This window comes from Porites lutea, chromosome 7 (assembly GCF_958299795.1).
Source record: "Porites lutea chromosome 7, jaPorLute2.1, whole genome shotgun sequence".
Classification (NCBI taxonomy): Eukaryota; Metazoa; Cnidaria; class Anthozoa; order Scleractinia; family Poritidae; genus Porites; species Porites lutea.
Genome location: NC_133207.1, coordinates 1,863,006 through 1,883,229, shown reverse-complemented (window position 1 = coordinate 1,883,229; position 20,224 = coordinate 1,863,006). Strand labels below are relative to the sequence as shown.

At 38.3% G+C, this 20,224-nt stretch overlaps 3 protein-coding genes, 1 long non-coding RNA gene and 1 other non-coding gene across 5 annotated transcripts; 3 read left to right on the top strand and 2 right to left on the bottom strand.

Moving 5' to 3' along the window:
* Positions 1 to 370: 370 nt before the first annotated feature.
* LOC140942704 (ATP-binding cassette sub-family B member 10, mitochondrial-like) lies at positions 371 to 8,815 on the top strand. Its single transcript, XM_073391669.1, has 13 exons — positions 371 to 943; positions 1,552 to 1,758; positions 1,913 to 2,115; positions 2,790 to 2,924; positions 3,491 to 3,561; positions 3,756 to 3,831; positions 4,175 to 4,310; positions 5,023 to 5,118; positions 5,934 to 6,223; positions 6,718 to 6,898; positions 7,427 to 7,470; positions 7,882 to 7,916; positions 8,465 to 8,815. Exons 1-13 carry the CDS (start codon positions 562 to 564, stop codon positions 8,694 to 8,696), a joined length of 2,088 nt encoding a protein of 695 aa, XP_073247770.1. The 5' UTR covers positions 371 to 561; the 3' UTR covers positions 8,697 to 8,815.
* Positions 8,816 to 11,959: 3,144 nt separating this feature from the next.
* Positions 11,960 to 12,892, bottom strand: LOC140942711 (uncharacterized). The gene is made up of 2 exons (XR_012166564.1): positions 12,673 to 12,892; positions 11,960 to 12,278 (listed from the first exon to the last, which is right to left on the bottom strand). It is a non-coding gene; the product is annotated as an uncharacterized lncRNA (long non-coding RNA).
* Positions 12,893 to 13,031: 139 nt separating this feature from the next.
* On the top strand, positions 13,032 to 13,103 carry Trnaa-cgc (transfer RNA alanine (anticodon CGC)). Its single transcript has one exon. It is a non-coding gene; the product is annotated as a tRNA-Ala (tRNA).
* Positions 13,104 to 13,296: 193 nt separating this feature from the next.
* LOC140942706 (uncharacterized) lies at positions 13,297 to 17,226 on the top strand. The gene is made up of 4 exons (XM_073391675.1): positions 13,297 to 13,604; positions 14,145 to 14,360; positions 15,627 to 15,833; positions 16,527 to 17,226. The coding sequence occupies exons 1-4, from the start codon at positions 13,356 to 13,358 to the stop codon at positions 16,716 to 16,718; spliced, it is 864 nt and encodes a 287-aa protein (XP_073247776.1). The 5' UTR covers positions 13,297 to 13,355; the 3' UTR covers positions 16,719 to 17,226.
* A 375-nt stretch (positions 17,227 to 17,601) lies between these two features.
* On the bottom strand, positions 17,602 to 19,598 carry LOC140942709 (uncharacterized). Its single transcript, XM_073391677.1, has 3 exons — positions 19,455 to 19,598; positions 18,918 to 19,152; positions 17,602 to 18,021 (listed from the first exon to the last, which is right to left on the bottom strand). Exons 1-3 carry the CDS (start codon positions 19,505 to 19,507, stop codon positions 17,755 to 17,757), a joined length of 555 nt encoding a protein of 184 aa, XP_073247778.1. The 5' UTR covers positions 19,508 to 19,598; the 3' UTR covers positions 17,602 to 17,754.
* Between the last annotated feature and the right edge of the window lie 626 nt (positions 19,599 to 20,224).

The following is a 20,224-nucleotide window of genomic DNA, read 5'->3' as shown; positions in this document are numbered from 1 at the left end:
AAGCTCATGCCCCGACTTTTGTCGTTAATGTTGTATTGTACATTTCCAAGAAATGATAGCTCATTCTCTCTTGACATTTCTTAGTCTTGATAACCAAGCCAGCCCCGTCAAATGGCAAAGCCAAAAAGTCAAAGTTGATTATGAATTCATAAAAGGAATGTACGCTCCAAACAGAGGTCCTCTGCCACGAAAGAGTAAGTTCTTTACATGACCCTTACATTTTTTGCATTTCTTAAGTTCTTTCTTTTTTTAGCCGTAATTTGCCCGTTTTTTTCTTTTGTACTACGATCGTATTAGGAGGAGATCTGGGAACTAGATAAGTCTAGCAGTGACTGTAAACACTGTATTCAGCGGGTTCTTTTCCCAGCGATCAGTACGGTATGTACGATCAAGTTGATGTTTTCCGCGAAGTTTATAAGTTTACGTTTATGGGCAAAATACTGATATTTATCAACCCAGGACATGTGGTGATGGAATATTCTTCGTTTTCGGGAGTTGCTAGCAGACGTTCAATTTTCTTGCAGAGTTCTCAACTTCCATTCCTCCGTCTAGTGAAATATCATGTATAGTTGTGCAATTGGTTGCTTTCGAAGACACGCTGTAAACAAATTCGTTGGACCGGATCAGGCAGTTCCTTGCATTAACCGGTTTATTGGGACACAAAATAGTCCGTACAGATGGTGTTTCCTAAGAAGAAATTCTCATTACGTAGCTCCCAAGAATCGAACATTTATCGGTTGGCAAAGGCAGCGAATATTTGGTCTTTATCTGCCTTCTAGAACTTCTCCCGTGCGTTCACGTTCCAGCACTAGTGGAAGTCTTACTAACAATGGAAAAGAGGAGAAGCAAGAGGAGAACGTAAACCCTGCAAAGAAACAACTAAAAAGTGACGATCTCTTTCGGATATTATCACTTGCCAAACCGGAGTATAAGAATCTTGCTGGTAAATTAAATCTCTTTAAAGTTAGTTTTATAATTAAGAGCAGTCAACCAGCGAGAGCTTGCGTGTCACTCTCTCATTTGACAGCTGATAGGCGATCAAATAAGCAATTGACTCTGAACTCCCTATCTCCGTAATAAGTATAGTAGATTAAGAAAGTTGATCTCTTACCTTGTTTGTACTTTCATTTTTAAGTGCTAGTTTGGATAATAATGCAATACATGAATAGGAACTATGAATTATTATAGTATGAATGAACAAAAAAATATATATAAACAAATAAAATGCATTGTCACATCTAGAGACCTCTTCCAACCTGTCCATCTGGGGTAGGTCAATGGGAACAATAATGGGTAACCCAATACTGGCATACAAATTCTCCTGATTGATCTCCAACCAAACATTTCTTGAGGAATTAATTTAGATAATTTGATAAATTCTCCTACCTTTATCTAATGATTATGTATTTGTATTTTAGGAGAAGATTGATTTTGATCATTCTTGGGATTCAAAGGGTTGCTTACTCAGAGTTTATGAACAAAGGTGGGGGGAAGTTTGATTGAGAAGGTCCATCACTGATGCCATTGATCATCTTTTTTTTTTTTTGCTAGGAGCCATTGGTCTTTTGTTCATCTCCTCAGCTGTTACCATGTCTGTACCATTTTGCATGGGAAAGATCATTGACATCATTTATACATCAAGTCAAAATCCTGCACAAATGGTCGATACACTGACATATGTCTGTAAAATCTTGTGTGGAGTTTTCCTTTTGGGAGGAACAGCTAACTTTGGAAGAGTGTACCTTATCCAAATTTCTGGTAAGAAACTCATTTAGTCTTTTCTCTGTCAGTCTTTTGACCCTTGTCAGTATAGTTTGTAGTCTCCTTTTCAGCCGTGTGACCCTAAAAACAGCTGCAACGTCGACTATAAAATAGTTGGTTGCCTTATGTAAAATTCTGTAAACTTCTCCAGGCCAAAAAATCATCAAGAGACTGCGTGAAAGACTGTTCAGTTCCATACTTAGACAAGAAACAGCCTTTTTTGATCAAACAAGGACAGGAGAGCTGATCAATCGTTTGTCAGCCGACACCATCTTGGTGGGAAAGGCTGTCACAGACAATGTATCAGATGGACTGAGAGCTGTTGCGCAGTCTCTGGCAGGAGTATCCATGATGGTGAGTTCAGTAAATCTTTGGTCAAAGCCATGATTTTTTTGTCATTTTGCATCAACTGAAGGGCAGCAGTCATAAAGAAGTATATGGGACTAGGGTCCTTACTAAAACTATGATGGGGACAGCAATGGGATCATCAAAAAATCAACAGGTTTAAAGAGCAAAATAACAACTCTGCATGTGCATCACACTTTTTTGTAAATTTCTTTGCTATCCCAGCTCAACAAATGATGGAAAAGACCAAATTTTAAATTTTAATTAAACTTGAGAACATGAATGGCAATGCAATAAATTCTATCATCTCTGTGTGAAATCAGGCATTGTCCCTGCTCTTCAGCTCCAACCTAAATTCCCCTTTAAGTAACAAGGACTTGGTACAAAAAAAGTTTGAAAGGATGCAAAGTCTATTTTTCAGCAGTATTTTCATGTCCCTAATAGTAACATAACAAGAGTTAATTTATTCGCCGCTTTAGAAACGAGAAAGGGAATAGAGCCAAAATGTGTCCCACAATTGTTTTTGGGATTGTTATTGTGGACACGCTGGTCAGCTGTTGGCCATTGTTTTTCCCCATCCCCAGTAGCAGTCCGAGAAGTCTTTGTAAACCTTAATTTGGACCAGTCTCCCATCTCGTTTCTAAAGTGGTGAATTAAGGGAGCATATTTTTTTCAACTTTTAGTTTTATGTCTGCCCCAAGCTGGCTAGCATTGTTCTTGGAATTGTACCTCCTGTTGCAATAGCCATTGTCATGTACGGTCGCTACCTTCGCAGTATCACCAAGAAAACACAGGACTCTTTGGCACAGTCAACACAAGTACTAGTTTGCACTAAATTGCATTTTATACATTAATAACAAGTATCATACAGAAAAATAATAATGAATTATAATAACAATAATTAATAATAATTAATTTTTAATAGTAATATGACCCCAACGCAGGAAGACAGGCAACATGAGATGATTGTATATTTGACCCCTGGCAACAGCAACAATTTGGAAGTGGCTCGTGGAGTAAATTGAAGTTCAGATTTTCCAATGCACAGTGTATCCCCTTTGATAGTTCTGAACTTCTGGTTATTCAAAGGTCTTGTACAATACTGCACTGCTTTTTTGTTGCTGTATGTTGATTGAAGAACAAAGCAATTGGTAATTCAGTATGTTGTTGGGGTAAAGAGTCTCCTGTTTGGTCAGCAATTTATTAATCTAATATCTTGGTGTGGTTCAATTTTGCCCTTGATTTCTATTATATTTAACGACTGAACCACAACACAAACATGTACAAAATTTGGAAAAGCCAACTGATGTATTTCAAATAATAAATAAAATAAATATTAATTCATTGTTTGTTGAAAATATTTTATGCTTATGTTAATTTGTAGGTTGCAGAGGAGAGAATCAGCAACATACGAACTGTAAGGGCATTTGGACAAGAATTGAAAGAGATCAAGATGTAATTAGTTTTTTGTCACAATTTAATTAATGTGAAGAACAACTTGTAGTTTCTTTGTGCCACGTCACTGGCGTGATCTCATTTAAAGTTAGTCCTTTTTGTTATTACTAATACAAATACATGGCAAAAATATTGAAAAGAATGAGGAGAGAAGCATGTTATATTTGATGTCATTAATTACTTTTTTGATTTAGGTATGCAGACAGTGTGCTTGATGTTTTTAATCTTGCTAAGAAGGAGGCTGTTGCAAGAGCAATATTCTTTGGATTTGTAAGTTGGTTATTTAGGATTAGCCAGTCCATCCCTTCTTCTCCTGCCTAGGGTTGTGCATAAGGAAATATCCATACAATAAAAACCAATTATTGTCACTGGAGTGTTAGTATGGTCCTGGGGATCAAAGGATGTTCAAGCAGCCATGGCCATCCCCAATTTGGTCCCCTAAGGGGGTTTAATTGATTTCTAATTTTCTGATTAACATGCCCATCCTGATTATACAGGATAGTCGCCCCCTCCCCCATGAGAAAAGAGGGTTGATGTAAAATTGATATGGTACTACCCCCAAAAAACATAGCTCGGTGTGGATGAAAAAGTGTGACATTTTGTTTGATTTTAGACAGGACTGTCTGGTAATGTTATAATGCTGGCAGTGTTGTACAGCGGCGGAATGATGATGACAGATGCACAAATCACTGTTGGTGATCTCACATCTTTTCTACTCTATGCCGGGTTTGTTGGTATATCCTTTGGAGGTAAATAATTATTACAAAACTTTTGAAGAGTTTCCTATTAGTCTAGGACATTAAATGTTTTGAACTAGACTTGGACTCCTAGATTCTTTTTATTTTGGCTTTCAGACATAGAGGATATCCTCTTTAATATTGCATTTTGTATTTTTTTTTCTCCGTTTTCTTTTGAGTAGAGTAGTTGATATTAGTGATGATAATTATGAGATAAATGGAAAAGGGCATGATACAGTGAAACTACAATTATTTCCTCTTTTGTGTATTCAGGATAAAGAGTAAATGTAAAAGGGAGGAAATGGGAATATTGTATGCTACATATTAATCCAACAGTGATTCAGTTCAGTTCGTGGTAAACGTTTGAGATGTGATCACTCAAAGAGACCTCTCCAGCAGTATTTTGCTCATAATAATATCTGTCTATCTGCTTTTTTTTTTCCTTGTTTAAATGTTTTAACTTTTACATTCAGTGGAACCTCTACAACCAAGGCCTAAAGGATTGGCATAATTTGTTATATATTGTACTATTTCTGGAACAAAGAATATCTTTGTTATACTTAGGAATAATTTATGTTGTAAAGATGTTCGTCATTTGGGGTTCCATTGTATTTAGCCTATTCACTCCTGTGAAATTTTTTCTAAAATGATGTAAATAAGTTCTGTTAGTATATGACGTAACACCTCACTAATATCGCTGTATATAATCTGCCCTTTCCTGCAGGCCTCAGCTCCTTTTCCTCAGAACTCATGAAAGGGATTGGCGCAAGTGGTAGACTGTGGCAGTTAATTGACAGGACTCCCACCATTCCTCTGTCAGGTGAACTAACTTCTGACCTTCTGCCTGTTTTAAAGGGCCTGTGTCACTGCAGCTTCATCTATTATTTTTTGTCTAGTTGGACCAATTACATTGAAACTTGAAAACAATGAAAATTTAAGCCAAAGAATTAGTTGTAAAATATATGATAAATCACAAGTTCACAACAAACAAGTTTAGTTGCCTACTGAACATCAGTCTGTTTTGAAGCATTTTCAACAGGAAAAGCTCACTATTTTAAACTAAAAAATTATAGCCTTTGTCTTCTCTCTCTGTTTTATACATCCTTCACTTTTTTGCACAAGATGGGATATGTACCTATAATCCTTTCTTAGTATTAAAGAATAACACCTTAGACGTTTCAGCTTATTGTCTTCAAGATCAAATGTACTAAAATCACCTACAAGCCTGTGTACAGCTGCCCCTGCCTAGAGAGAAGAGGGCAACTGTACGTAGGCTAAAAATCACCATTCTTTTAAGCAGCACAGTCCTGTATGTTTCCCCTTATTTATATTTTTATTCCTTCATCTATTAGGGGATTAGTCCTGTCAAATAAAATTTAATATTGTTTTGTGGTCCTGAGTACTCTTGGATTAATAACCAAGGCCCTAGCCTGCACCATAGATGAAACTAATCTCTGGTTACTAACCGGGCTTAAATTACGTCTGTGACGCAGGTTACCAAAGCCAAGTTTGAGCAGCAAACTTTACAGTCTGGTGAACCTGATGCTGTATTGTTCTTTCTCATTAGCATTAAATTCGTTTCATGTGAAGTTTAACATTTGACGTGGCCTAACAGCATTCCTATCATGTGTTTAGGAGGCTTACGACCAGACATTCATGACTTAAACAAGGGGATCCTGTTTAACAACGTCCATTTTTCTTACCCATCTCGGTCTGACATGCCAATCTTCCATGGACTCAACTTGGAGGTTCCTGCAGGATCGGTCACAGCAGTGGTTGGACCGAGTGGGTCTGGGAAGAGTACACTGGGATCATTACTTCTTCGCCTGTATGACCCGGATCAGGGTCAGGTGATCGTTGGAGGGCATGATGTAAAAACTCTCTCACCTGATTGGCTGAGAGGTGCTGTGGGAACAGTTCATCAGGTGAATGAATAGGCTATTTCCAATTTGCCTCAGTTTCAGAGGAGGCTAAGTGCTGTACACAGACATTGTTTTCTCCTTCAATTTGACAATCAGCGAGCGCGCAGGCGATGTGAGCAGGCAAAAACAAGCGCAGAACGAGAGAAAAAAAACTATCTAAATATCTATTTTCTTCTTCCTCAACCCCTACCCCCTTGAGCTAGCGGTTAGTAAATCCCCCGCTTCTTTACATTCTTACGCGCACTCAACGGTCCCTGATGAGAAAATAGAGCAATCGATATGAAAATTATTTTTTACTCTAATGCAAATGAAACCCATTTTCACAAGGAAGGTTTTGCACTTGAAAGTTTTGAAAGTGAGAGTTACTGGAACTCGGACATGGTCTATTCTCCTTTGGTTTCCAAAGTGGACAAAAAAATTTTTCATACGTTTACTTTTCAGACCGTTTCAAGGAGAAAACTTATCAAAATGTTTTAAAATTTTTCTTTTCCTTCAAGGAACCAATTCTGTTCTCATCTTCCGTTGCGGATAACATTGCATATGGTGCAGCCACAGGTCAACAAGTCAGCCAGGATGATATTGAGGACGCTGCTGTACAAGCCAATGCTTATAGCTTTATCAAGAGCTTCCCTAAAGGATTTGACACTGTTGTGGGAGAAAGAGGACAAATGCTATCAGGTTATATTCATAGAATAGGGTTGAATTCACCTCAAAGTGATTAAATCAATCAGTCATGCCCCTCCACTAACCCAACGTTTTGTTTTTTTTAGTAAGAAGTGAGGTGGTGTTAATATTGTGATGGGGGTAGGGTAGGGCAAGCTTTACACACTGTGCAAAATGGGAGGGGTGAGTCAGGGGGACTCTCTAAAAATATGCTTATGGTGACTGGTATTTTTGGTTGTTGGGGAGGGGGCAGGGGTGGAAAGCAACAACTAATGTCATGTAAAAGTACTTCTAAAGAAAGAGTTTTTATGTGATTGGTCAGACCATAGGATTCAAACAAAAATGAAAACCACAATGACATACTAAATAAATAGTACTACAGTTGTATGTAAACGAATGCCTAAAGAGCGTACACCATAGGTTAAGGTTTTCCATTCAAACTGGCAAACGGTAGAATTGCGCGTTATGTCCTATAATTAATCTTGCTTTGAAATTAAAGTAACGAATTTAAATCTACTTTTGCTTGTGTTTTATTCCCTGCAGGAGGTCAAAGACAGCGAATTGCAATTGCAAGAGCAATTCTGAAGGTTAGTGAAGCTGTTCTTATTTACTGGTCATATGTCAGTAATCTTTCAAACCCTGATAGACATACAGATTCTCCAGAGTGGTCTCAGTACATTTGCTTACAGAATTAGATGAGAGAATTTGTGTAAAGATCAATTCTCATAACTCTTCTCTTGATAATTTATTAATATTGTTAGGTATAAAAATTGATGTTCATCACTATTAAGAAATTTATGTAGGTTACTTGCAGGCTCTCGAGTACAGGGCAAAGACAAGGCGAGAAAACATAAGGAGGGAGGGGAGGGTGGAGTACCTGGATATATCAGAGCGTAATCAAACAAGTTCACTAAAAACTGTCTTTCTGTAATTATTTAGAACAGCATATTTTGTTTAGCAAATGTTTATGTTTTAAACTCAATCTCTTTTCCCCTTAGAATCCATCCATCCTTCTCCTTGATGAAGCAACAAGGTAATTGGGTCATGCTATTAAGAAGTAGATTTGTTACAGCTGATTTACCTAACTTATAGCTAGTGATTTAGGCAGTTAAAGGCGGTATGATTTTGAACGGCCAGGGCCAGGGCCTAGCAGCAACTGCGCCCTCACTGCGATGTTCTCGAGTTTATAACTGACAAGAGGCTTATTTTGGCCCGGTGCAAATGTCGCAGCCTTCACGTTCAACTTTTGGGTGGCAAGTGACTCAAATGGCGTACTTACGTCAAAGCAAAGAAATAAATTGTAAGTCAGAGATATGGGAAAAGATATTTGAAATTCATGCATTAGATACGTAGTTTTACGTTTTTGAACAGCCCTTCTTGAATATCCGCCTCTTCAGGGTCAGATAATGCGATGTTCCTTGCTACCGAACTTAATTGTTCAGTCAATCCGCACCACGGAAAATCTGCCAAACAAAGCTGATTCAAACAGCGCTTCTCTTTCGTACGTAATTCATTAGTTAGGTGCGGCGCGTGATGTGCTCAGTTTTAAACGAGGCTGAGTCAATGTTCATTTTGTTGTAGTGCTTTGGATGCCGAAAGTGAGCACCTTGTTCAGGAAGCTCTTGAAAGACTGATGAAGGGTCGAACGGTCATCACTATTGCTCATCGGCTCTCGACCATCAAAAATGCTGACAATATTGTGGTTTTAAACGATGGACAAATTGCCGAAGCTGGTTCTTATGCTCATTTGATGGGCAATCCGGATGGTTTGTTCAGGAAATTGGTTGAAAAGCAAACTATTGGACTTCAATAAAAACAGTATAGGTCTCTATCCATTAATCTAGTTTAGGATGCAGCTTAATGAGGTTACCCGCAATGCAGGCATTGAAAAAGGTAGGGAGAAAGGGAAAAAGAGAGGAGCGGGAAAAGCACTCCTTTTCCCATTTCCCTTTTAGAATTTCCCCCCCCCCCCCCCTTCCCCTCCCTTTTTTGCGCCTTCCACCCAGGCTATTTCGAAGGTGGCGCGGCCTAGGGGTAAGAGCACAGATACCCCAACTTCGGTATATGATTGTCGTAATTATAACCATGGTATTGACGATGTAAGTTAAGCTTAGTTTGACTGAAAATTTATTCATAGTATGTAGAATTACTTTACTCGTACAATTCGCGTAGCAAAGATAATCCGTAAACCATCCTAGACTTCCATGTGGAAAATGAAGTTGGCAAAAGCAAAGTAACGTGATACTATGCTTTTTTAAAACATGAGGCCTCTATCTAAGATTAGCATAATTCCTCTCTTAGATATCAGGGAGCTTAGGCAACGACGATGGCGACGCCAACGAGAATGGCAAAAAAAGCAATACAATCAAACCCTGCTTTACGGACACCACTAGCTTCCTCCTCAGGCGCTTCGTTTCTCGCAAGGTAGAGGCGAGCGACTGGTGATGAGCCGCAAGGGACCATGGGAACGGTACAGACGGCAGGCGAAGCCCGATGTCTCCTTCCCGCCTTCCTTTGCGCGCAAGAGAGAGACAGGGACAAGGGGCACCAGGTACGAGGCAGGGACACCACTATTACGGACAATTTGCCTTGTCCCTGAGCAAAGAAAGTCGTCCTTACATTTTCTCCAGATTCAGCCCGCTTAATACGGGCCCTTGGTGTCCGTATCAACGGAGTTTGACTGTAAAGGTGATGTTTCACGGGACGATTCGCAACGACGATTTTTAGCGCAACACAGCGTTGCAACATTGTTGCGACATTGTTTCGAATGGTTACAACATTGGTCCAGCATTGCAACGCTGTGTTGCGCTAAAAATCGTCGTCGCGAATCGTTCCGTGTAACATCACCATAAGTTTAGAAATCTGCACGTGCATCACGCTTTTTTGTACATTTCTTTGCCGTCACTGCATGACTAAAACGTGAAAATGCAAAATTTCACGTTTTATGGAGGACATGAACACAAGACGACTTTCTTTTTTCTTTTCCTGAACTTCGATACTGTCAACTCCAGAAAAAATTGCCAAGATTTGACGAACTGAACGAAATGGAATAAGCGCGATAAAGTTTGAAGCAGCGCGACTTCACTTTTTAAGTGACGTTTTCCTAGCCGTCGCCATCCGGGTTGTTGCTTATGATCCCTGTTATTTAACCACCAGTATTTGAGTTTTATGTTTGATTAGAGTGGTTTTCGTTTGAGTGTCGTAAAACCAAAACCAAAGTAATTACTCTGGCCAATCACATAGGACACAGACAATACATTGAACCAATCAAAACTCGAAGTAATTACATGTGGCTGACGCAAAGCGCGGGAAAATGCATGCGAGCGCGTCACAATTGGCTTTGGTTTTACTTCTGATTGGATGAAAAGGTGGCGCGAATCTTTTAAGCCAATCGCATCGTGTAGAAAGTGCAAAACCAATTACTTTTCGACACTCAAATGAAAACCGCTCTATTGGTGTATGACCGATCAAAATTTCGTTTCATAATCCCCCTTTGCCCTCCCTTCTCTCAATCTATAGCCACCTTTGCCGGATTAAAATGACATTGACTACAAAGGAGGGGTTAGTCAGACTGAGTACTGGGTTTGGAAAGGGTGGAATCCTGATCCCCTATTCCCGCTATTTTTTCACGATAATCCCGCATCCCGAACTTTTGTCATCTCCATCCCGAATGCCGTTCTCTTTCTCAGTGCTAAGGTTTTAGCAAGTCCCGCTTACCGAGTAGCGTTCAAATCCCGTATTCTATCGAGAAATTTAGCTTTTTTCCCGAATCCCCCACTACATTACGGTCAAATCCGGGTCCCGAGAAGACACTTCCAGGAGGAACAGAAAGCTATGGCGCTTTCGTATTCCCTGGGCTGCCCTTATGCCATTGGCGCTATTAAATATTTTTAGTGGCTCATTTGTTTTTGAATAATTATGATTTATCGTAGAAAACCATAAGGAAACTTGCATAATTATTTAAATTCTACCTCTTGTTTATTTAAACCCTGGTAGCCTTAGACTGCCTTCAGTGACGTCTATAATCATAGATGTGTATTTTTAATTGAAGTTTGTAGTTAGGATTTTTTTATTATTATTTTCATTTTTTATTTTAGAACAAAATTAAAAAAGAAAAAAGAAACTTAACGTTTCGATGACTTCAAGCCAATAGGGGTATTATCAAAAGTTAAGAATTCAAAGTTTACTGGGTTGTGGATGTATATGTTACAGGTCAAGTTTGATTTCAGGTTAATTTTTGTTTTTGACCTAAATTTATTTTGTATTTCGTTGTTTCTTAGCCCAGAATACAAAGAAACTTGCGAGTCAGTCTAGGTTAAAAATATGTTAAACCAGTGCATGTTGCGCGAAAATGGAAAAAGTGCCTTTCGGTCGGGTGCTGCTCGGCAATCATCCTCGACCTGAGATCCAGAGCTCTTCTATCCTGTCATGAAACCAATGATTATAGTTGTTTGAAGGCCTATTAGCGCTAATCCGAGGTTAAATTTTAATCCAGGTTTTTGTTGTTGTTGTGCGAAAGTATTTTCTAGGAAAATGTTCTCAGTCTCTTTTAGAGTTTCCAAACACCAACGTGGAGATAAAAATTTCTTTGTAAGCTTTCGTATCTGAATTCAAATTTCGCACTAACTCCTCTAACCCAACACCGCGGCAAAACGCAATGCGCATGACCACAAAATTTAACATCCGGTCAGCTTTTTATTTCCGGTCTAGTATATAAACCAATAGCGTAAGCATAACTTTGCCGTCGCGCCAAGTTTAAAAGCAAAAAGGGCGAAACAGACAAAAAAGGGGGCCAAAAAAATCACTTCATTCGAAAGCTTATATATTTTTCTATTCTCAAACTTTTGCACCACATGGTTATCTGTTTGCACCAACGGTGAAAATGATGTTTGAAGTTTGCAGGTCGCGAGCGCTCAACAAGACAAATTTGTTTTTACTGGCTTTCTTGCATGCTACTGGTTTGGCATAAGTTAATTTTGTAGAAGGCGACAACTAAGAAAAGAATAACAATACTTATGAAAGAAACCAAAATAAAGACGTCATCATTATCATAAAAAACACTAAAACCAGGAAATAAAATTTTAGTCCGTTCAATAATTTGTTTTATTATCAGAGAAAACAAGAACTCAAAACAAAAGATGGGCGGGATTTAATAACAACTTTGACTTTGATGACTGCAGTCACCGGGAAACTAAACATGCCTATAAATGACTTTCATTCAAGAAAATGCCTATTTAATTCTTTTACATGGTTGTTCTTTGGTTGAAGACTCCAATAATTTCATACTGTGCGGCTCGGCTGCATCTCATGCAAACACAAAACTTCTAGCTGCTAAATACATGGCATGAAAAGTTCGACTTCTAAAAGCCACTGAACCAGCTTTCGCTCTCTGATTCTGAGAATGGAAAAATAAATAAATAGAGTTGTCAACTTGCTGCCAACCGGCTCAACAGTATAATTAAGCTTATGTTTCATGGCAATCAACTCAGTAGAAGAGTTTCGTTTTAAAACACGGTAAAACCCACCGGTAAACAAAACTACAAAGCGATTGTGTGTTGTCGTTTTCCAAATAAAGTTTGAATCGGCTTTAACACATGTAGACTGAGAAAGTGAAGAACTGAAAATTAGAACTACAATACACAAGCTTGCAATGATAACGTTTTAATTTTATGTCTTAGTTTCAGCCAGGTTAAGTGAAAAATAACAGTCAAAAACTTTATTTTCGTGAATGAAAATCAGTTTACCTGACGCTCTAGCCAAAATTACACACTGAGTTATTATCATCTTACCTTTTCTGAATCTAATCGACTAATTGTTTCAGTGATCTGTGCCTGGTTATCCATAAAAGCAATTTCAATAACTACAAAATAGTCAAAAACACGAGCAGCATAAAGCAGAACAACTGAACCACAAGCTGCACACAGAATGAAGCGCGCGGGAGACTTTGACTGGAAAGTGTGACTGAAAAAAGAGACCGGAAATGCTCAACCTGGCGCATGCGTAGACGTTTTGCCGCGGTGTTCTCTAACCCTGGCTTTTGAACAACCCGGCCCAGTTCTTCTGTCAAATGTAATCTGATTAGGCCCCAGTCCCCATTAGCCTGCCCTAAACAATATAATGACAAATTCTTCTATTGAAGGGTGCGTTCGGGGATGTAGCTCAGTGGTAGAGCGCTCGCTTCGCATGCGAGAGGCCCGGGGTTCGACTCCCCGTATCTCCACTTTAATTTTTTTCCTTGCTTTATTTTGGTTTATTTGGTTTTTAAATTTTTATTTTCGTTTCGTTTTCTCCTCTCGACATTTGTATCAATCTCCGACCTTACTGCGCTATAAAAATTTTAAAGGTACTTTTCGATTCTTCATGCTTTACTTCCGGTCGGCGTAGTCCGCAGAACGCATCATACTGCAGTCGCTAGTTTGCACGTGCCCCTCCCGATCTATCGGCGTTTAGTGAACTGCAACCTGTTTCAATCATGGAGAAACATCTTTTGATTGCTTCTGCAGGTGCTATAACTGCATCGGCGTTGACGGTTATAGCATATCGTTACCTTTCTAAAAGACATGAAGCCAGTGAAAATGTGTACGAGACAGAAAAGTTGATCGGAGAGTACCTTATCTTTCATTATGGCACAGAAGATGAGCTGCTACCCTATGGATTTGGACCGAAAGATTCGCTTGAGTTTCCCTCGCGATGTGCGTTGGAATGTATAAAACATACTGAGGTGAGTCTTTGATCTTATATAATAACAATGATACGTTTTTATTCATAATGTTAAACTGTCATGTAATCAAACCTTATGTAATAAGCTTATAAAAACTTTCTTGCAAAAAGAGAGAATTATTCTATTCTCAGGATTTCTTTTGTATAAATATTGAAGCTACTAAAAGGCTACAGAGCGACAGACAAAAAAAAATCTTATGCCAGAATTTTGCAATTCACGATATTCGTATGGTCTCATAAATACTACATGTAAGGGAATTCAAAATCTTGACAGTCTTGGATTCTGGATTACACGCCATGGATTCCGGATTCCAAGTACTGAATTCCAGATACCACTCGTCAGTGGGATTCCGGATTCCTTGAACTGAATTCCAGATTCCAAATCTCAGGATTCTTGGTTCCACTAATAAAAATTTCCCCGAAAATTTCCTGATTCTGCAAGCAAAAAGTCATGGATTCCAAAATCTGGATAATTTCCCTTACGTGTGTTGAATGGTATGCTTGTGGCAACAGACTTTCTTGCCTTTTAAACTTTCAACAGGATGGTGTACCAAGCATAGCTCTGGATATTGGCTGTGCTGTTGGCCGGTCAACATTTGAACTTGCCAAGAAATTTAATCAAGTTATAGGTATTGATTTTTCCCATGGATTCATAAATGCCGCTAATAAGCTTAAAACTTATGGAAAGTTACCCTACACTGTGCAAACTGAAGGAAGTCTTGTCTCCCAACATGTAGCAGCAGTTGACCCGGATATTGTAAGTAGAGATGTATATAAGGCTTTAAATTATAAAAATAAAAAAAATAGTAATAATAGTAAATGTAAAGAAGATCATTGCGGTTAAGTGACATCGTTAACAGTGGATGTGATGATCTTCTTTACAGTCAATTATTTCTTCAATCCACGGTTCCAGAAATTATGAAATTTATAGATTCGTCACCTTAAATTGAAAGATAATAATAGTGAATAGTTAATAATTAATTATCCAAAAGTTATATGGCTTTTAGAAAAGAAAGAGTTAATGATATAAAATATAATATAAAAATGGCACCTTCACTGAAGACTGGTGAAATCAATCTGCAAACTGTGGTTTTCTTCCTTACTCAAATCCACTCAGAGATGTTTTAGAATAGTGGAATTATCTATCAGATTTTAGGTCATGTGTGTGCAAAAGAGAACATCTCGCTATTTTTTTCTCAAGTTGACCCTGAAAATTATCTCCTATAATTATTTACAAGAACAATCCCATAGAATTCACACAAAACATTTTTGGCTGTTCCTTTTTATAAATAAATTGAAATAATGTATTATTATTTTTGTCTGTTATATGTGCACATACAATATGATATAGCCACGTCAAGGGACTATAAAATCATGTGATAATTCGCAGTTTGCTTTGAAAAAGAGCTTTTTTTTTTCTTTCTCTAAGGGAAGGCTGTGCCACAGTGAAGGGTGTGGTTTTCTACCAGTGTAGGCTGGGAGTGGGTACGTAAAGGTTCCCAGTGGCACATAGTGGCACAGCCTTAAAATTTATGGAGCTCCTGCCCACCTTCCCCACTCCTGGCCATAAGTCAGAGAGGATATTCATTGGAGATGGATATTTGACAACTCTAGGGGCATATTTCTCCATACAGTCAAACATCATCAATACAGACACTGAGTGGGCCATAGAAAATGTCCATGTTAACTGGGTTAAATTTGGAGAAAATGAAGGGGCTTTCTTCCCCCAGGAATAAAGAAAACTGTTCATAATATTGAGATATCTGTATTTATTGGGTGTTCATAAAGCGGGGTTTGAATGTATTTTCTTGGAGGAGATAATTATAAAGATGATCTACTCATCAACTGTGGTTTGGTACATGTGGTTTTTTATGCTGCATTTTTACCAATCAACAGCTTGCATGGCTAATAATTATTTTGATCATTGCTATGGGGCACTGTTTCTTTAATCGCATACAGTGACTCCTTAAATACCAACTTGACACTTTTTAACCCTTTTTATCAAATTTGTTAACCATTTTAGGACAGAAGTCGTGTTTCCTTCTATCAAGGAGATGCTTGTAACTTGCCAACTGACTTAGGACAATTTGGCTGTGTTCTTGCTGCAAACTTAGTCTGCCGTCTTCCTAATCCATATCAGTTTCTTGAGAGGTTGCCATCTCTTGTAGCTCCTGGTGGTACTTTGGTCATTACATCACCCAATTCTTGGATGGAAGAGTTTACTCCAAAAGTAAGTTGAAAAAAACCTGAACAAAAAACTTCATTTTGATTGAAAAAATGAAAGCAATTTTTACCAATTCTGTGGTCATTACATAACTGGGTTACAATTAAGTTAATATTCTTTTCTTTATTTTACAGTCAAACTGGGAAAACCGTGAACACCGGAAATATTTCTGGAATGTTATTGTGGTGCAAGAAAAAAGCCAATAAGGCCTGAGAAAACTAAACTGCAAGCAAGAATGTTAATTAGTTTGTGGTTCTGTGGCTTGTTCACATGTCCTGATCTTTACTGTGATTGGTCGTAACACAATAAACAATCCTGAAATGTTTCAAGTGTTCACGGTTTTCCCAGTTGCATTGTAAAAGTGAGGCTACATGTATGTGACTGAAATGGAATTAGAAACTTTTATATGAAAATGAAAATTTGATTACATAGATAGATGGAGGATAATGAGTGGCTCCATAAAATATCAATACCTCTGCCACAGACCCAGATTTTTTGCATGCAACCCCTCCTCTCTGCTCCAATTTTCCAAAAGCAGCCTCGTGAAAAAAAACCCATCCCCTGTCCTAATTCCCAACTTTACACCCCCTGAAAATATTTTCATAAAGACCACTAAAATGCAAATGGTAAAGCTGATAAAACTTTCCAATCTTTTATAATTTTATAAATTTAAGCATTTTTTTTGTTAACTTTGTGCAGAATCTTTGGCTTGGGGGCTTCAAAGATGCTGAAGGGAAAAATGTGACTGGACTAGATACCCTTAAAAGGTGCCTTGGACCAGACTTTGAGCTGATAGAAGATAAACCCATGTCATTTTTCATAAGGGAAACAGCACGTAAAAACCAGTGGACTGTAGCCCATGCGTCCATATGGAAGAGAAGAAAACCTTGATTTGACTTAACAATGACATAACAAAAACAATGAAAGAACCTTATCAGGAACTAACATAAAAGAAAATTTATTTGTTTGCTTTTATTTATTGTGCATTGTTGAGGTCCTTCCTGCATGTAAGTCTCACAGATTGCGGTGCAATAATAAAGGAATGTCAGTTCAGAGAGTAATGTGTACTTGCTCTGCAATGTTGTGAGAAAGCCAACGGAACCACTAACCCAAAATAATCTTCGACATACTACCCTGAGTGCCTGACATCTGTTTCGAAAGTTATTCATGGCACCACGATACCATCCTAGGTAACTGTAATGCTTTTTATTAAACTTGCAGACTAAGATATGAACAATTTGCTGCACCTCCTTTGACATTTTTCACCAATAAATGTTGTATTCTATAACATCTCACTTTACACAGTTCACAAAGTATCTAAATTATTATCAAATTATTAGCTGGGGTCTGGGTGCTCAAACCAAAAACTCTTTGTCAGGGATAATTTTTCGAAAAAAAAAAGTACCATATTTTTATCAGCTATAAGCCGAGCGATTTTTACATGAGTATAGCCTATTTTGAATTGGGTAATTAACTAGTTCTTTCATTTCATTTTAGCAGATTTTAAAAGCTAAATGTTATTAAAATTTTTTATGAGTCTTATACGTTTTAAGAAGTGGGTCTCGGCTTATAGCTGAATGTTTTGTGTTTATGTTTGAAGACGATCGTCTTAAGTTTAAGAGTTAAAAGTTTCTAATGGTCTCAGCTTATAGTCGATAAAATACAGTATATTTAAAAGACTACTTTGAAAGCTGAAGACAGCAAGAGACATTAAAACTTGTCCTACAACCTGTTTAACAAATAGGTTGCTTTATTTCTATCCTAAACATACTCAATAATGCTGAAAACACACAATAAACTTATACCAGTAAACAATCAATATCAACATATTCTTATCAGATTAACTTTATCTTAAATGCACCGAAACATAACAATGTTGTTTTCTTGGAAAAGGTTTGGATCACAGCTGTAGTAGTCTCAGTAAGCTTCAATTTTCAGTCTCAATCTTGATGAAATCCTTTTCCTCAGGCTTCTCCAGCTTTTTGGCCTCAATACTGAGAATACCTTCTTTTGACAAACGAGACTTGAAGGAGTCTCTGTCAATATTCCTGGGCAGTGAGTATGAACGGACAAAATGGCGCGTGGAGTAACCATCATCACTCTTCACCTCTTGCTTGCCTTCCACCACTAACTCACCATTTTCCGAGCGGATGGTAATTTCCTCTGGCTTGAACTTTGACACATCAAAGGACACCTATTTGTTTGATGACAAAAAAATAATATAAGAATATTATGAAATCGTCATTGGAGTCGCATCCATTTCATTATGGCAGTCATCATCATCCCATTGTTGTCATTATTACCAATCCTGTATTTTATAGCAAACCTGTTGATTAAGCAGACAGCATCTCTTAAGCTGTCATCACTGCTCTCATACACCTTATTCCAAAAGGGTGAATACTTTATTATTCTTTTATATTATTATTTACGTTAATTAGCCCCCAATGCCTCAATTCCAGCTAGAAAATCTTTTGAACTCTCAAGATGCAATCGAGGCATTGAGGGCCAATTAACATAACTATAAAATAATAATAAAATTGTTGCCATTTTGGAATATGGTGTATTTGTTGCCCAGGTTTCTACCCTTGCCTTATCACCCCTGTCTGTGGAATGAACTCCCCTAATTTGCAGTTATTACCCGGGGGGGGGGGTACTCCCATACATTACCTATACGGGTATGTGCCGCCCAACGGGGTCGTGATTTTGAAGCTCCTGATTTAGAACGGGGTATCCATTTCAGAGGCATTTTCTAGAACGTGGTATAATATTTCGAACGCACGAAAGCTCCAGTTTTGTTAGCAACCATTTGAAATTATTCAAGGACAGATTGCTTTTAAAAATACGGTTCAATGCGTTAACAAGCAAACTGTTGTATTCTTCGCACCCTAGAACGGAGTGTAAAAAATTGGCCCATTTCTAGAACGGGGTATGAGTTTTAGGGCGAATTCTAGAACGGGGTATCAATTTTAGGGGAAATTTTTTTTAGAACGGGGTGCCAATTTGGAGTCTCGGGCGGCACATACCCACCCAAAAAATACCCAAGTGCCCCCCCCCCCCGGGAGTTATTATGACTAGTTATTATTAGCTTACTTTGAAGGTGTCATGATCTTCCTTGAGATCCTCCTGAGTCTTTTGCTCTGATTTTGTTGCTGGTTCTTTTTCATCCGTGCAGCTCTTCTTTTTTGGCCTTCCCCTCCCCGTCTCAACAAACTCTATGTAAGTGTAGCTTGTTCCAACTCGTGGCTTTGTATACCAAGGTGTATGCCATGATTCCCATAAGGATGGAAAGTAACGATCATAATTTGGCCAAAGGTATGAAGCATTCCTAGGTATTGGCATGTAATGGAAGTAAATAAATTTAACTTTCAGCTATTTTCCAGTATCTTTCCAAATATTAAATTTATAACTCTAAAATTTGACAGACTGATTTTGTGTATCGATGAAAGGCTGCCTATAAACAAGTTAAGCCCCGGCATAGATCATGTGCAGATAAAACTGGTAGTGCATTTGCCAACAGCATTCGCCATATGTTTAGTTTATTCGTTGTTTTCCCGGGAAAATAATTTGCTTCTTCTTTGCTACATGTAAGCGCGCTGTGTTAGCAATTAGAACTGGGCCATAACTTACCGAATGCGATGCACCGCCGGCAAAAGCATACGAATTCTTGGGAAAAAGGACATTTTGATGCTTTCAACCCCGTTGTCAAAGCTCTCGAATATAGAGTGACGTGCTTTCTTGAAGATTCAGCCTTCTTTTACACAAACTCAACTCGTGCAAGATGTAAACAAACTTCGCGGTACAGGGGCCCATTGCCATATATGGAGGTTTTACCGGAAGTTTCGTCAGAAAATCTGGAACCAGGAATGCGCGGTCATGCTGACGGGAGTTGATGAAACGATTGCACGATCTTCTGTTTTTCTGGAAAATTCTCATGACTTGGCAAAATTAATTTTGCATCGGTAAACTGGCTCCTGCCAAAACTGGACCACGTCGTAGGGTGGTGACAAAGCCGAAAATTTCCGCAGTAAATTTCCATTTCGATTGGTTATCATGGGGGAATCTTCCTAAGGGGTTACGTCTATTTTTTATTTTTTTTTCCAAAGTTAACTAAGAAATGTTTTTTGACGATGTTTTAGAGTGGTGAACAGACCGAAGAGACCTTTTTTTCGGGTTGTAACCTCATTAGATTTCCTCTAAGGGGTCTAAAACTTGAATAGCCAACGTTTAGTCGCACCCAACCCCTGACAAAAGAAAAACACAGAGAGGGAGCGTTTACCATTTTAGTTGAATTTGAATGCGGTCGTTCGCGTACGTTTAACAAATCGAAGGAGATGGAGTTTAGAAAAGAGCGGCTTCTTCTATTTTTCTCTTTTCTTTTTCGCGGTCTGTCTGGGCTC